General features: G+C 43.1%; 1 protein-coding gene across 1 annotated transcript in view; it reads right to left on the reverse strand.

Annotated features, from left to right (window-relative positions):
* Nucleotides 1-17549, reverse strand: part of CACNA1B (calcium voltage-gated channel subunit alpha1 B) — a 286673-nt gene that overhangs the window by 116209 nt on the left and 152915 nt on the right. The window contains 4 exon segments of the mRNA XM_044305824.1: nucleotides 3199-3288; nucleotides 5272-5328; nucleotides 5690-5805; nucleotides 8838-8941. Coding sequence (XP_044161759.1) covers nucleotides 3199-3288; nucleotides 5272-5328; nucleotides 5690-5805; nucleotides 8838-8941 — 367 coding nt within the window.

The raw sequence follows: 17549 nt of genomic DNA on the forward strand, positions 1-17549 counted from the left end.
CTCATTTTCCCATCAAATCTGATAGAATCTAACAGAGGCGGGGCTGTGACAACCTTATATAAGCCTATACTCTGGTCCTAAAGATACTGAAAGCACTAAAGTTTTGTTTTGTGCCTAAAGTCCAGTAGTGGACGGCCTTTCTTCCCCACCTTCAGCAGGTTGTCCATTTAAGAGGTTATCCAGATGTTTAAAATTGACACCCTATCCTTAGGGTAGGCCATCAATATTAGATTGGTGGAGTCCAACTAGGCACCTCCGCTGTTTAAAGTGGCTGCAGCACTAAGAACAGGCCACCAATTTTAAAAACCTGGATAAGGGCTCATGCACATGAATGCATTTTTGGTTCGCATCCGATCCACAGTTTTTGTCGGTCGGATGTGGACCCATTCGCTTTGTTGGGCCAGCAAAAGATGCGGAAAGCACACCCGTGTGCTGTCCGCATCCGTATATATACGGTCCACGGCCAAGGATAGGACAGTTCTATAGAGAGCAAAACGGCCGTGTGCATGAGCCCTAAGTCCTGAGAGATTATGGTGTCCATGTGCTGACATTGCCTGTACCCACTCTGGGAGCCGCCCATAGTAGATCCCTCTCGGTATTCACCTAAGAGTTTGGACATTAGTCTGATTAGCTTAGAAAGAAGCACGTTAGGGCTCATTCAGACGAGCGTAGTGTTTTGCAGTCCGCATATGGCCGGCACTGTGATAGAAAATGCCTATTCTTGTCAGCAAATGTGAACCAGAATAGGACATGCTCTATCTTTTTTGCAGGCCTGCGGAACGGAACTACGGATGTGGACAGGACATGTGCTATCAGCATCTTTTGCGATTCCCATTGAAATGAATGGGTCCGCATTGCGGAACAGATACGGTCTTATTCACACGGTCGTCTGAATGAGCCCTAAATCATGATTCTCTGGGTAAAGGGGTTGCCCGATTCTAGCAGGAAAGCAGACAATGCTTGGAAATGGGCTAAAATAAAAAATGCTTCACTGCTCACCTAGTAGACCTAGCGTCACCACTCTGGTTCTCTCATCTCGTCAACCACACATGACTGCTGCAGCCAATCACTGACCTCAGAGATACACTGCTGAGGTCAGTTATTGGCTGCAGCGGTCACGTATTGTCGATGTGACATAAGAGCCACAGTCAGATAGGTAAAGCCGGTGTGGAGAACTGAAGTGGAGATGCAGGATCTACTGGGTGAGTAGTGATGAATTTTTGATTTCCGCCCACTGCCTAGCGTTGTCCAGTTTCTCGCTGGAACTGGACAACCCCTTTAAAGGGGGCTGTGTCTAATATTACAGCTTGGCTCCATTTACTTTTAATAGGGACGAGCTGCAATACCACACACAGCCTATGGGCAAGGGTGGCGCAGTTTCTTTAATAGAAAAAAAAAAAGCTGTCCTTTATTGTAATATCCTTTAAGGTTATTTCTATAGGCACAACATTATAATTTTTTTTATTAATTTTTTTTGCTTCCATATACAGTTGCAAGAAAAAGTATGTGAACCCTTTGGAATGATATGGATTTCTGCACAAATTGATCATAAAATGTGATCTGATCTTCATCTAAGTCACAACAATAGACAATCACAGTCTGCTTAACTAATAACACACAAAGAGTTACATGTTACCGTGTTTTTATTGAACACACCATGTAAACGTTCACAGTGCAGGTGGAAAAAGTATGTGAACCCTTGGATTTAATAACTGGTTGAACCTCCTTTGGCAGCAATAACTTCCACCAAACGTTTCCTGTAGTTGCAGATCAGACGGGCACAACGGTCAGGAGTAATTCTTGACCATTCCTCTTTACAGAACTGTTTCAGTTCAGCAATATTCTTGGGATGTCTGGTGTGAATCGCTTTCTTGAGGTCATGCCACAGGATCTCCATCGGGTTGAGGTCAGGACTCTGACTGGGCCGCTCCAGAAGGCCTATTTTCTTCTGTTTAAGCCATTCTGTTGTTAATTTACTTCTATGCTTTGGGTCGTTGTCCTGTTGCAACACCCATCTTCTGTTGAGCTTCAGCTGGTGGACAGATGGCCTTAAGTTCTCCTGCAAAATGTCTTGATAAACTTGGGAATTCATTTTTCCTTCGATGATAGCAATCCGTCCAGGCCCTGACGCAGCAAAGCAGCCCCAAACCATGATGCCCCCCCCCCCACCATACTTCACAGTTGGGATGAGGTTTTGATGTTGGTGTGCTGTGCCTCTTTTTCTCCACACATAGTGTTGTGTGTTTCTTCCAAACAACTCAACTTTGGTGTCATCTGTCCACAGAATATTTTGCCAGTACTGCTGTGGAACATCCAGGTGCTCTTGTGCAAACTGTAAACGTGCAGCAATGTTTTTTTTGGACAGCAGTGGCTTCCTCTGTGGTATCCTCCCATGAAATCCATTCTTGTTTAGTGTTTTACGTATCGTAGATTCGCTAACAGGGATGTTAGCATATGCCAGAGACTTCTGTAAGTCTTTAGCTGACACTCTAGGATTCTTCTTCACCTCATTGAGCAGTCTGCGCTGTGCTCTTGCAGTCATCTTTACAGGATGGCTACTCCTAGGGAGAGTAGCAGCAGTGCTGAACTTTCTCCATTTATAGACAATTTGTCTTACCGTGGACTGATGAACAGCAAGGCTTTTGGAGATACTTTTATAACCCTTTCCAGCTTTATGCAAGTCAACAATTCTTAATCGTAGGTCTTCTGAGAGCTCTTTTGTGCGAGGCATCATTCACATCAGCCAATGCTTCTAGTGAAAAGCAAACCCAGAACTGGTGTGTGTTTTTTATAGGGCAGCTGTAACCAACACCTCCAATCTCATCTCATTGATTGGACTCCAGTTGGCTGACACCTCACTCCAATTAGCTCTTGAAGTGTCATTAGTCTGAGGGGTTCACATACTTTTTCCGCCTGCACTGTGAATGTTTACATAGTGTGTTCAATTAAAACATGGTAATATTTAATTATTTGTGTGTTATTAGTTTAAGCAGACTGTGATTGTCTATTGTTGTGACTTAGATGAAGATCAGATCACATTTTATGAGCCATTTGTGCAGAAATCCATATCATTCCAAAGGGTTCACATACTTTTTCTTGCAACTGTATTACAAGATGGCACCTGGGCAAGATCAGACTCCCAGCTTACCTATGTATAGGACCTACATTAACTGGAGTTATGGGCAATGTTGGACTCACCAACAGAGCAGATATCCGTGAAGTGATCCTCACCCTCTTCGGCGTGTATAAGGTCATTTTTGCTCTTCTTAATGGTTGCTCTCTTCAGTACTGCAAGGCAGACGAGCAAATATATTATTTATCAGATTGCACTATGTTAGAAAATAATCACTTCCTGTTGGAAGCGCACGCTTGGCAGCCCTTTAAGTTGATGAAGTAGCAGGCAGAACTCGCACGGTGTATATCCTATCTCTAGGCAGAAAATTAAAAGTGACTTGTGAAATTTAAACACCTCATGTGACGAGGACTGTGTTTAGTAGAGATGTCAATCAGTGGATCGTAGGATGATTGACAGCTCTGTCTACCTCTGGGTATGCATGGGTTACAAAGGCAATAATTGCCACCGGTCACTGGTCAACAGTCACATTGGCCATATTATCTTGCTGTCTATGCATTCTAGATTCTAGATTTTTCACACCAGCACCTGGATCCAAATACTTTCATTATTAAAAATTTAGTATAGCCACTAAGGTATTCAATAAAAGGTATCTGTACAGCGCCACCTGCTGTTTGTTCTTTTTCTTATTTTGTGTCCACCTCACTGAGGTGGTCGCATGCGCTCAGTTTAAATCATTAACGACCACCAGCCATTTCCACTGTTAGAAGCGGTGGCAGTTACAGAGAAAGAGCTACAGCAGGAAGGATTCAGCCCCTGAGATAGAACAGCAGAAAGGACATGCCCTCTCAGCTACCAGACTCAATAGAATCGAGCAGAACAATTGGTGCAATGAATGGGGAGATGGCTGGTTCTATGTAAGGTGCAGGTCTGGTTCTAACTTTGTGAGAAAGAGATTGACATGTACTATATAATGCCTGCTGTTCATCAACCATGGCATAACCCCTTTGAAAGGTGACATCTGGTTTGGGAAACAAATAACTTATGTAAAGGAGTTGCCCATCAGAGACCTTTTTCAGAATGTGGGACCCGGGACGATCAGCTGCTCATCCCAGGTGGTGACTTTGGAAAACAGCTGATTTTGCCAGGGGGAGCTATGGCCAGCCAAATAAAACAGTACTACATGGCGGCCATACACATGAATGGCCGACCATGTAAAATAGGGTCAGGTTGAGTCGGCCAGAACGGGAGATGCTCCTACAAGGGGGTCTCTATTCTGGCTTCTAGGGGAAGTCCCAAGAAGAGGACCTCTTATGCTTTATTATGGCACAACAGGGGTTGTCTTCTTTTCAGGACCCTATTATATAAGCCAGAGGAGAGAGCGGCTAGAAGGACCCAGAGATCTGGCAGACCTAGCATGTCTATAAGCATTGTAGGAAGGCGCAAGGGTCTGTTGTTGACAGAAGGTATGTGTCACCGAGGTTCCTAACCTCGGTGAAGTAAGAGCCGGTATTTTCAGGTGTCAGCGGCAGCTAATGCTGATTGACTCTTTACTATGTTAGTATGGCTGTATAGCTGATCCGGGACGGCTCTTACTGGGAGTAGGCAAAGGGCTGGGTGGGTGACTACTCCCCACGTTCCAGGCCGGGTCTTGGTTTTGGGCTATAAAACACAGGCAGCACTGTGAGGTGGTGTGGATTACTCCTCTCTGACAGTGGAGCTCTGCCAGTCTCTGTGTTGGGACCTGGGAGTTTGGGCCTGGAATAAGGCCTGCTACCTTGTTGGTGTGAAAGCTTGTTGATTCTGCTTTGTCCAAGGACTTCTTCTTTGCTGCATGGTGTGAATGAACACCAGAATCACAAGGTGACTGTTTTCCTTGAAACTGACTTTTTATTTTGTCACTTGCTTAATGTGTGACTAAACACTGAACTGTTTAATTTAAAGACTTTGTTGTTGCCTCTATACTGTGTCCGCTAACCTGCCTATCAGAGCGAACCCCCACAGCATGGACAGCCCATTGAATAGATTGGAAATTGTGTGAATTTTCATTTTCCCCCACAGGGAAAATTGAACACATTCAGTTATGTGGACTGAGCACCTATGGGGGACTAACAATGCCTACTACCATGCGTGCATGTGACCATTTTTCCACTCTTTTTTTGCTGATAAAGTTTGTTAAATACCTAGCGTTTACTCACCATCTAAGGGTGATTTTTCTTCTGCATTTTTGTCCTCTTCTGCAAGCATGACTTCCTCTGTGGAGTAAATGAAGAAGATATATAAATTTTAGAAAATGCAAAAGACAACCTTCTTGAGCGCCAACCTTCTGCTGGCAGCAGGTACTGGAATTTTCTTACAGGGTGCAACATTCTATAGTGTGCTGGTGTGTGCAAGGAACAAACAGGGTAAAGCATGGGGAAGCCCAAGCCTATGATGAGTCAGGAAGTAGACTTCAGGCAACCTTTGTCTCCGTTAGATGGTAGCTGCAGTCACCGATCACAGCTGTGAACTAGTGGAGTGTATCTAAAACCATCCAAGAAACTCACATTGTAGAAAATAAATCGTAGACAATGGTAATATTTCTAGATGGGAGGTCAACGTAATGTAGAATCTCACCTGCTTTGAATATCCACTCAAGATATCCATTCAGCTCGCGCTCAATTTGCTGCTGCCGCCTCAATTTGAGAAATGCCCGGCGATTCTCCACCCTCTCACGCTCTTTGGCAAATTCCCTGCAAGACGGTAAAATATTCCGAAATCCCGTTAAGTAAAGCTGACAAACAGTGAACGGATCTCATCTCATTCCACCACTACAAATTATATTTTTGTCATTCTAATGTGAGAAATTTCATCGGAAGTGTTTAATTGACGACAGTCTAGCAAAAAGTAAGATACAGAAAAAGCGCCCTTGGGGATGGATTTTTCCCCAAACTTGATAACTGAGGTCTCTGTGGGTTTTGTATGATTATGATGGCACCAAAGCAGTAAAATAATCCCAACAGACACATCAAATAATGGGTTTTATTTATTATGGTCTCCCAAAGCTTCAGCCCATGGAAGGGTGACTGTAATAAAATGTAAAAAGTTTGGCTTTACAGTATTGGAGGGATATAAACTTCCTGGACCTGTCCAAAAACTAATATTTTTGCAAATTTCCCATGCAAAATAATGATCATAGCCAAATATTGGCAAAAACTGCAACCTTGAAGGAACCACCTGGCTTTATAAATGACATTCATTCAACCCTTACAGGTTTCCTAGTCCTTGTCTTGTATGTATGACCGTAAGTGAGGTTGTGACCAAATAAGGCCCTAAGGAGAAGCTTTAGGACACGCTCCACACGGTCAGGTGTATGCATGCAATTTTGGAAGCCAAGATCAGGAGTGAATCTTAAAAGAAAGTATAAAGGACAAATATGACTTCCTCTCTTTTATGAATCCACCCCTGGTTTTGGCATCCAAAACTGTATGCAGGAACCTGACCACGTACCCTTAGACTTGAGCCACCAATATCCAACTCTGTCTGAAGACATGGAGGAACAGCTTGATGAACCACACAGGTCCAGTCAACACGTTGGTGAACAAATCTTCATCGGCCATTGTATTGGCATGGCAATTTTGATTATATCCTTTAGAATTCAGTTTTCTTGCTCTGATGCAGAAGACTACTAGACCGGTCCCTGCTACACTTGATCATTCTTTCCAATATGAATAGTTTTTTGGTGGTTTGTTCAAACTCTAGTTGTCAAGGTTGAGGTATCTTCTTAGGTTGCTTTGTTCAGGGGTCTACATACACAGTAGTTCTGAATTGCTTGCTTATGGGTACCTCCATTCTTGACTAGAACTTTTTGGAAAGGGAAAAAACAAGGAGGTTGAACAACAGGGTAGACTCAAATGTAGAGTCAAGACAGCACCAGGTCAATGTAAAACTTTGACTGTGGATGCACGTAAGCAAAGGAAGGAAGAAATCCTCCTCTTCCATTCAAGTCAATCTCCACAGGATATTGATAGAAGCCCCAGCATCCAACTTCAGAAATCAGCCAACAAATTTGTACACATCTAAGCAACGTTTTGACCCACCATTGGAGCTTGACAAAGACCTGGCTATAATGATGGATGAAAACGTTGCTTGCATCCGTATATATGTGTTGGCTTAAATAAGAAGATGATTTCTGAACTTGGATGCTATCGCTTCACCAGGGTAGAGTCTAATCTAAACCTGCAAATATATAAAATTGAGAAGAGGTACTCAATGAGCCGGCTAACCCTAGCTTCTACCCTGATTCTGGACCTTCCTTGTTTTTTGCATGGTATTAAAAGTCCTATTGACAGTTTGTCCAAGCTTCGGTGCATCCAAAGGTGGCAGTGTTGAATCCATAGGGAGTGCAAAGGTTATATTACACCCGGGGACTGCTGCTTGGGTGGGTCCAAAAGCAGTAGTATTATAAACGTCATGTGGCGGTTGTGGGTACCTTGCTTTCCTTTTGGAAGGCACTATTAGGCAAAAAGTCAAGCTGACGTGGAAGCCCCCTTTAAACGAGTCTACTCTTGCATTACAAATGAAGACTCTAAACAGTGTACAATAAAGTAGTTCTTGCTGCCGGTTCTACGGGACAGTGATTCACCTAATATATTTTACATAAAAGTCAACAAGGAAACATATTTGCTTTAATATTCTCAGCATTAAAGAGAGAACGATTCACAGGAATAGAGGGAAATGAAAGCAAGGATGAAAATAGAGAAGGTAGCAGGGGAGTGAGATAGAGATAAAAGGATAACGACCCTTGGACGTATGTCATGTTCTGCTTTCTCCGATGAATAATTTAGTCAGGGAGCTCAGGCAGCCGGAGAGATCCTGTGCTTTTCTGTTTACCCCCTGTAGGGCTCACTGATAAGTCATTCCAAGACTTGCCAGAAACCATGTCGTACAATACAATGGGTGCAAACGGAGAGGATGCTTTGGAAGGAGGGGTTCTGTATGTACATTATGTACAGGGTGAGACTGGAAAGAAACCAGTCTGCAAGAACCCTATATATAGATGCACATATCTCTAGGCCGTAAGGATATATGGAAAATTTTTGCTTAGATCTGTATTTTATCATGTGTGATACCTCCCAATCTTAGTAGGTTTATGGGTACAGCTTGGAAATCACCACAATATGATATAAATAAAAGCACAGCCATTGTCCTTTATAAGTAAAACAGACCAGCTTCTTGCCAAGCAGAATTTAGGTAAATGCTCAATTACCAGTCCAAGCTTTAAATGGAAATCATATATGTATGACAGAAAAGAGGTCAACAAAGCCCAGATTTTGATGCTTCTGACTTTATTCAAGATCTATAAAACCTTGTTATTATGAAAAAGTTTCCAAATCAGATTGGTTGTCTACCACTTACATCTGGTCGTGTGGGCAAGGCAGAATATCAAGACTGTAAGACTGGCATTTCATGGATGGGTGATAATTGTCCTGTACGTGGAGATGGTTCCCACCGTCATTGATCTATGATATGTTGGATGTGTCTACAGGAAAAGTCACCCTCTATCCACCATTTTCATAATGAAGATCCCAGAGTTGGACTGAAATGTGTTGCTGTCAAACCAGATGAAGAATGTACTCCATAATATTACCTGCCATGATCCAGAAATGGATACTGACCATGTATAGGGTTACCGATAGTTCTTATCAAGGCTTCCTATGCTCATCAGGTTAAGGAAGTCAACAATAAACATACAATACATGCAGTGGTGATGTTAGAAGCTTACCCTGACAGGACACCTAAAACCAGGTTCAACATGAAGAAGGACCCAACGATGATGAGTGGGATGAAATAAAGCCAGTTCCACATTGCTCCAACCGCATCATTGGTCTGTAAAATACAAAGATAATGGTTATGGGACAGGGGATCTCCTAGTGTGTTGAGGCTTCAACACGAGAACAAGGACTTCTAAGACAGAGGAGGCCCAAAAGAGGGCCTCATCATCTGAAACCAACAGTGTTGTAGTCTTTTATGTAACTTATGGTGTGTTTAACTGAAATTGGACATTCAAACGTATCCATCCGCACCAAAATCGGCAAAGTAACACATGCAGATTTTGATGCGGAAATGCACAGAAATTCGTGTGGAAATTTGTGCAGAATTTCTGCAAGTCTACCCTCACCTGTGTGTTAGAAACCTAAGGCTTACCTGCACTGGTTGCAGATTACGCGTGTTTTTTTCCACACAGATTTTCGCGCAGAAAAAACATAGCAAAATACAGTACCAGCAAAGTGAATGAGATTGGCCAAACCTTAAATACACATTGTGTATTTTGTCCTTGCTGAAATTGACTTGCAGTGCGGATTTTAAAATCGGAAGCAGGTCAATTGTTTGTGAGATTCTGCACCTTATATGGAGTGGTTTTTAATAAATAGACTTCATAGATAAACATAAAATCCGCACCAAAAACAACATAAAACTGAATAAATAGTGCATATTTATGTGCAGTTTTTATTGTGTTTTTGATGCCATTCTATGCCGATTTCAAAAAATCTGCAGCATTATATTCCGCACCTTATGTACAGTGGTTTTTCTCATAGACTTCAATGCGGTTGTTGAACAGAAAATCCGCACCAAAAACCACATGCAAACTGATAAATAGTGGGGATTTATGTACTGATTTTATCGTGTTTTTATGCAGATTTTTTGCATACAAATCTGCACCATGTGCAGGTAGCCCAGTGCTGTTTTATTACAGAGGACATTGCTTTTTAAAATGTAATGACTAGGTGGTATTGTGTTAATACGGCACAGCGCCTAAGGTTGCCACCCGTACGGGAATGACCCAGACAGTCCGGGTTTGTAATCCTGTGCCCGGGTACAAGCCTTTCTCAGACCCGGACTCAGGATTCAAACTGCAGACTTGCACACCTTACAGCTGGCGGTGAGCGGCGGCGTTGGGTGCTAGTCAGCGGCGGCAGCTGATGAGGTGTCAGCAGCGGGGACGATCAGCTGTCACTGCGGGCGATCAGCTGTGATGCTAGCGCAGGGCGGCGCTGTCTTCAGACACTCCCTCCCTCCTTTAAATGTTTTCTTTTACTATTGTTCCTCCTTGTGTTTCCTGTTACCCTACTGTCCTCTCTGATATCCTGTCTGCTTGGCCCGTTCCTCAGTTACAGCTTGCGCTCCCCAGCTGGACCTACTTCCGGCCTATGGAACGCATCGTCCGGTCCCAATGCGTTCCACCCGTGTTCGGGTTTGGCTTGAAGAAAAGGTGGCAACCCTAACAGCGCCGCCCGGTAATACCACAGCAAGTGGAATGTAGAATTTGTTGAATTAGCTAAGTACGGCCGCACGGATGCCATTCTATTCAAGTTATTACGATGCCTTTTTGCACAATGGACCCATGATCTCAGATTCTGCAAAGAACAAGTTCTCAGAACATAACTACCAGTACTGGTTGGAAAGAGGAGCATGCAGCCACAGAAGGTCCATGTGAAGAAGCAGGGCCAGCCCCCAGTGTTCATCCCTGCCTGTATTAGTACAGCGGTGGTGGGGGATGCTGTAGACCTTCTTCTTGTAATTGTACATACTGAAGCAAATCTGCTCCCATAACTGATTCATATTTAATCAATGCCTCCAGACATTTCCTGCAGATAGCAGGAAATGACTGATTCACCCCTGGACTGGAAACCACTGTCTCTGTCCCAGGAGGACTAATCATAGAAAACGGAGTGGGTGCTGATTACACCCTGGTGGAGGAGAATAATTTATGGAAAGCATGAAAATTATCTCAGAATATCCAGAGTTCATGTCCCTGAGACATAGGGGTCGATAGGATGGGAGATATAGGAAGTATTCAGCAGTAAGGCCCTCTCATCTGGCCGAGTTTACCAAAAACCATCATAAAGTGCCCAGATGCATCTTGGGAATGCATAACGATTTCCATTGTAAATCGAAAATTGACAAATTTACTTTGGACTGATGTGTAACCTATGGAGGAAGACTATGTGACTGCTGTGGGGCCCCAAGTTGGCTACAGCTATTAAAGGGATTACAATAAAAATGGCTAAATGACAGGGAAGGGGTTAAAATAAAAAACAACGTGGAAGGGGTCAAACTAGCACCATGTTCTCCCAGTCTCTGGTGTGTAGACCCATTTATACACCTCCTGACAATATTGCAAGCAGTCCCGTTTCCTGTTATTCTCTTAGGCACCAATCCAAGAAAAAAAAAAACGGGGGAAAAAAAGAAAAGATGGTGCCGTAAATGTGAGTCAGGTTGTTCTCCCAGAAGACTCCTTCTGCCTTCCATCTCCACTCCCTGCTAATGTGATTTAATATCCGCCTCGCCAACCAAAGCATTAATAATTAACCCCTTTCACCCTCCCCGCGTAGTACATTCTTCTACTTGCTCTGCACAATGCACGCTCCATAGTATTGATGGCCCTTCAACCCTACAGTAGACTCCGGAGAAGAACAAACCCCAATCAGGGACTTCTTAAAGGAGTTGGCCGCGTTCTGACTAATGTGATTGTGAGATGACTATATGGCACTTTATGGCAATATTCGCTATATTTCATAAGCCTAAGGGGGTAAAAATGGGACCACTGTGACAATGGGGACCCTAACGTAATCGGGAGCCAGTGTTAAGCAAATGCCAATGGTGCAAAATGTTTTAGCCCGGGGTTATGCCTCATTTACACGCCAGTGATTCACAGACGTGTGCTGTGTGTGTTCTCCACACGTCCGCGTTGATTTTAATGTGTGCATTCACACATCAGTGTTTTAGCACAGGAGCATGCTCTATTTTGTTATGTTCACAGATCCATCATGGCCGTTAGACTCTACAGGTCCATGAAAAACATGGACGCAACCCGGATGCCATCCATGTTTCATGGACCATTAGGAGAAGATGCTATGAAAATGAAATTTCAGCTGTGCAGTATCGATGAAACACGGATGAGAGCAAAAGACAGACCAAACACGGACTTCTTCACCGATGAATCACTGACCATTCTATCACAGATTTCATTGTGGACACGGACATGAGTATGAGGCATTACTTGTAAGGATTTGTGTTTTATTTTGGTTGATCCCTCCCAACCTCCTCAAAGCGTGATGCCGCCATAGTTTAATTGGGCCTAATGGGGTAGTTTGGAAACATTGATGAGGAGATCATCTTGAAGTTGTCCTGTCTAATATCTCTTTCCACATTGGCCTGTCCATTGCATCTCATTGACGTGATTGATAATGCTATTAATATGAGCCACAAGGGGGTTGATTTCATGTGCAGGTTTGTTATGTATGTATTTGGCGCCAACATATTCTGCAGCATTGAGATTATCATCAGTCTCTGTTCCCATTGGGGCTGTCAATCCAAATTCCAAATAAAAGGGGTTTTCTAGACGTTCAATGTCGATGGCCTATTCTACTTGGTGGGGGTCCAACCTCCTTCTAGGCCAATGACATCACATTCATCGGTCACATGGCCTAAGCACCACCAAATCCCATTCAAGTGAATAGGCCTGGGCTGCAATGCCATGCACAGGCACTATACAAGGAATGGCAATGCGCTTGACATTGCATGGAGAGGCCTCGGCGCCATGGACTCTTCAAACTAGCTGGGGCTGTCAGACCCCCACCAATCAAATATTGATGACCTATTCTGAGGATCGGTCATCAAAATTTTACTATGTATTTGGTGTGTATGTGGAACCTGTAGGAAACCCGTACAATCATGGGAAGAACACACAAACACCATGCAGATGCCAAGCTTGGCAACAGTGCCAATCAGTGAGCCACCATGCTTGTTGTGGGATAGCCTTGAGGGATATATATAGATATATATATATTTGTAGAAAGGTGCAACGGACCAGTCGTTGACAGAAAGTATGAAGATGATATAAGGTCCTTTGTAGATGGTGTCAAAAATTGAGAATCACGAATATGGTATCTGATATGTTAAATACAGTAAACGACCTAAAATATTCCCTGTAAGTCCCTAAATAGGCTAAGCCCAGGGAGACCCCTTGAAGGTAGGGGCTCCCTGTCCTCGTACCTAATCTAGTATACCCTAGAACACCCTATCCTATGGTAAGCTGAGTACAAAAACATAAAAAAGGACATACTGACAAATGAACAAAACAAACAATTCCCAACAGTTACGTTTCCCCAGTCGTTATATACCACGACTGGTTCGTCAGGGGAAGAGGAGGGTGATACTCCAACAACAAGGTCTCACAGTGGAGATTTTACGTTCAGTGTCCCACAATCGAGACCCTCTAGGAACAGAAGCCCCAGGATGTAGGCTAAAGATGACCGGTGTCCCCATGTCTGTTCAAAACCTGGCGCCTTAAAACAGGTCCACCCATGATTAGTCCCTCCCCCTTAATTAGCCCCATCCATCATACCTCCAATGTTAAACCCCAACTTGTTCATATAGAGAGCCCACTGATCCATCAGCCATATAGTATATATAATCAGAGTGAAATAAGTATCGAGGGGTACCTTAAAAGAAAACATCACACAACAGTCCACACAGAACGCTGCTTTGGAACGCATGACGTATGGAGCCGGCGACCAAAACGGAAATTATGTCAGTCGCTGCAGCTTTACACACAGGAAATAGCCCTGGAACGCACATGCGTTTCACCGTGCGGATCTAGGAGTGATGCCAGACTCACGGACCGGAAATGAGTATATCCCCATGTGTTCCATAGTCAGGAACATACATTTAATTACTGATTCATTATGCATTTCATAAGGGACATTGATATATGACCATACAGGACAAAAAATACTACTAAGCCCTGTCCGGCCAGGATACTATAAATATACAGTACCCCCCCCAATTATACATATCTTATTGATCCCTAAATTATAAGGACCATGGGAGGGACTCTAGATAGACATAGTGTTTAGGATACATTTTAACATGGAACATATCAGGACGGCGGAAACCCCAAAAACCGATGGGGTAAAGGGGGAGGACAATAGTGAAAATATCAAGGGAGAAAAACAAAACATCCAATTCACCGGACATTTCCTTAGCTCCTGGGCTGGTGGGAGGACCACTTGTGTTTAGTGACGTTGAGGAACCCTGGACCACCCACATTACCTTCTGGGGAAGGTATATTGATGATATATTTCTATTGTGGGATGGTCCAGAGGTTGCCTGTAGGTCATTTTTCACGTCACTAAATCACAACCCAATTGGATTGAGATTTACCTGTGAAATTAGTAACAGGGAAATCTCATTCCTGGATATAAAAATCTCTAAAAGGGATGGGATGTTATGTACTGAAACTTTCAGGAAACCAACAGCTACCAATAGCCTCTTGCACTGGGAAAGTTTCCATCCTAACCCAGTCAAGAAAGGTATTCCAAAGGGCCAATACATTCGAATTAGGAGGAATTGCACCAATACATCAACATTCGTGACGCAATCAAGGGACTTAAGAGACAGGTTTCTGAGTAGAGGTTACCCGGATGAGACACTGAAAAAAGCTTTTAAACATTCACTGGCCACAGATAGAGACTGGTTTCTAGACCCACAGAAAAGGGGTAGACTACAGGATAAAGTTGTAAGAGTGATCGGGACATTTGATAACTCCCATGAGAGGATCTTTGAAATCCTTAGAAGACATTGGGGTATCCTTCGGACTGATAGGGACCTCGTTGATGTACTCCCACAAAAACCAGGGATTACCTTAGGAGGGGGAGATCCATCGGGGATCATCTAGTACACAGTCTCTATACCACACCAAGAACTGTAGGTACATGGCTAGAAAGGAGACCGTTAGGAATGTTTAAGTGCAGTGGGTGTATAGCGTGTCCATACATTACTGTATCCAAAACATTCAGAAGTGTCTCAACGGGGAGAATCTTTGAAATGAGGGACTTCGGCAATTGTAGAAGTTGTGGAGTAGTGTATTTGATCACATGTCAGTGCCCCACGAATTATGTGGGTAAAACTAAGAGGGAATTGAGGAGGAGAGTGGGAGAGCATCTTGGAGATATTAAGCATGGACGAGATAAACCTGTGGCAAACCATGTCCATGAGTTTCATGGTGGGAATGCCAATTCTTTAGGTTTTCAGATCATTGAGATTATCCCACCCTCTCCTCGCAAGGGCGATTGGGATAAGAGGATTTTACAGAAGGAGTGTCAGTGGATCTATAGATTAAAAACACTCAGTCCGGACGGCTTAAATGAACAACTATCATTTGGCTGTTTCTTGTGATCCTCGGGCGCTCTCTCTCTCCTCCTCATACCCTACCTATTTGGCCATATTTACACCCTCCTGTTCTTTATTATTTTCTTTATTATTTTTCTCCCCTTCCTTTTCCTCAGCCCCTTTTCCCCCCCTTCCCATCCCCCCCCCCCCTTGGTTTTCTCCTCCTCCTTCTCTAAGCAAAAACCCAGCTTCCAATGGGGATTCTCTTTATATTGCTATCCCTGCCATTCTAATGATTAATAATGATGAATAATACACTGAAGTTTTTGAGTTACAAACTGGTCTTTGCCTCTATACTGCATCCGCTTGTCCTGTCTACCAGAGCGAATCCCCACAATATATATATATATATATATATATATACAGACGTGGACAAAATTGTTGGTACCCTTTGGTCAATGAAAGAAAAAGTCACAATGGTCACAGAAATAACTTTAATCTGACAAAAGTAATAATAAATTAAAATTCTATAAATGTTAACCAATGAAAGTCAGACATTGTTTTTCAACCATGCTTCAACAGAATTATGTAAAAAAATAAACTCATGAAACAGGCATGGACAAAAATGATGGTACCCCTAGAAAACACAGAACATAATGTGACCAAAGGGACATGTTAATTCAAGGTGTGTCCACTAATTAGCATCACAGGTGTCTACAACCTTGTAATCAGCCATTGGGCCTATATATATGGCTCCAGGTAATCACTGTGTTGTTTGGTGATATGGTGTGTACCACACTCGACATGGACCAGAGGAAGCAAAGGAAAGAGCTGTCTCAAGAGATCAGAAAGAAAATTATAGACAAGCATGTTAAAGGTAAAGGCTATAAGACCATCTCCAAGCAACTAGATGTTCCTGTGAGTACAGTTGCACATATTATTCATAAGTTTAAGATCCATGGGACTGTAGCCAACCTCCCTGGACGTGGCCGCAGGAGGAAAATTGATGACAAATCTAAGAGACGGATAATCCGAATGGTAACAAAAGAGCCTAGAAAGACTTCTAAAGAGATTCAAGGTGAACTTCATGCTCAAGGAACATCAGTGTCAGATCGCACCATCCGTCGTTGTTTGAGCCAAAGTGGACTACATGGGAGACGACCAAGGAGGACACCATTGTTGAAAACGAATCATAAAAAAGCAAGACTGGAATATGCCAAACTACATGTTGACAAGCCACAAAGCTTCTGGGAGAATGTCCTGTGGACAGATGAGACAAAAATCGAAGTTTTTGCCAAGGCACATCAGCTGTATGTTCACAGACGAAAAAATGAAGCATATCAAGAAAAGAACACTGTCCCTACTGTGAAACATGGAGGAGGCTCTGTTATGTTCTGGGGCTGCTTTGCTGCGTCTGGCACAGGGTGTCTTGAATCTGTGCAGGGTACAATGAAATCTCAAGACTATCAAGGAATTCTAGAGAGAAATGTACTAGCCAGTGTCAGAAAGCTTGGTCTCAGTCGCAGGTCATGGGTCTTGCAACAGGACAATGACCCAAAACACACCGCTAAAAACACCCAAGAATGGCTAAGAGGAAAAAATTGGACTATTCTAAAGTGGCCTTCTATGAGCCCTGACCTCAATCCTATTGAGCATCTTTGGAAGGAGCTGAAACATGCAGTCTGGAAAAGGCACCCTTCAAACCGGACACAACTGGAGCAGTTTGCTCATGAGGAGTGGGCCAAAATACCTGCTGAGAGGTGCAGATGTCTCATTGACAGTTACAGGAAGCGTTTGATTGCAGTGATTGCCTCAAAAGGTTGCGCAACAAAATATTAAGTTAGGGGTACCATCATTTTTGTCCATGCCTGTTTCATGAGTTTATTTTTTTACATAATTCTGTTGAAGCATGGTTGAAAAACAATGTCTGACTTTCATTGGTTAACATTTATAGAATTTTAATTTATTATTACTTTTGTCAGATTAAAGTTATTTCTGTGACCATTGTGACTTTTTCTTTCATTGACCAAAGGGTACCAACAATTTTGTCCACGTCTGTATATACACACTATCTGGTATCCTTACAACTTATCATGGAATCCCATTCCAGCAGCATTAATCTTGGAATACCACAGCGGACACTGGTGCACATAACACGGTGCACTGGGAAATGACTCGGAAACCAATGACAACTGATAAATGACTGTGTTCCAGAGTGCAGCGGACACATCTATTACTCATCGGGATAAATGCAAAATGCATCCACATATTAGGCAGAACAGTCCATGCAGCCATTGCTGGAATTGTCATGGCTTCTTTG

Source organism: Bufo gargarizans, chromosome 9 (genome assembly GCF_014858855.1).
Source record: "Bufo gargarizans isolate SCDJY-AF-19 chromosome 9, ASM1485885v1, whole genome shotgun sequence".
Classification (NCBI taxonomy): Eukaryota; Metazoa; Chordata; class Amphibia; order Anura; family Bufonidae; genus Bufo; species Bufo gargarizans.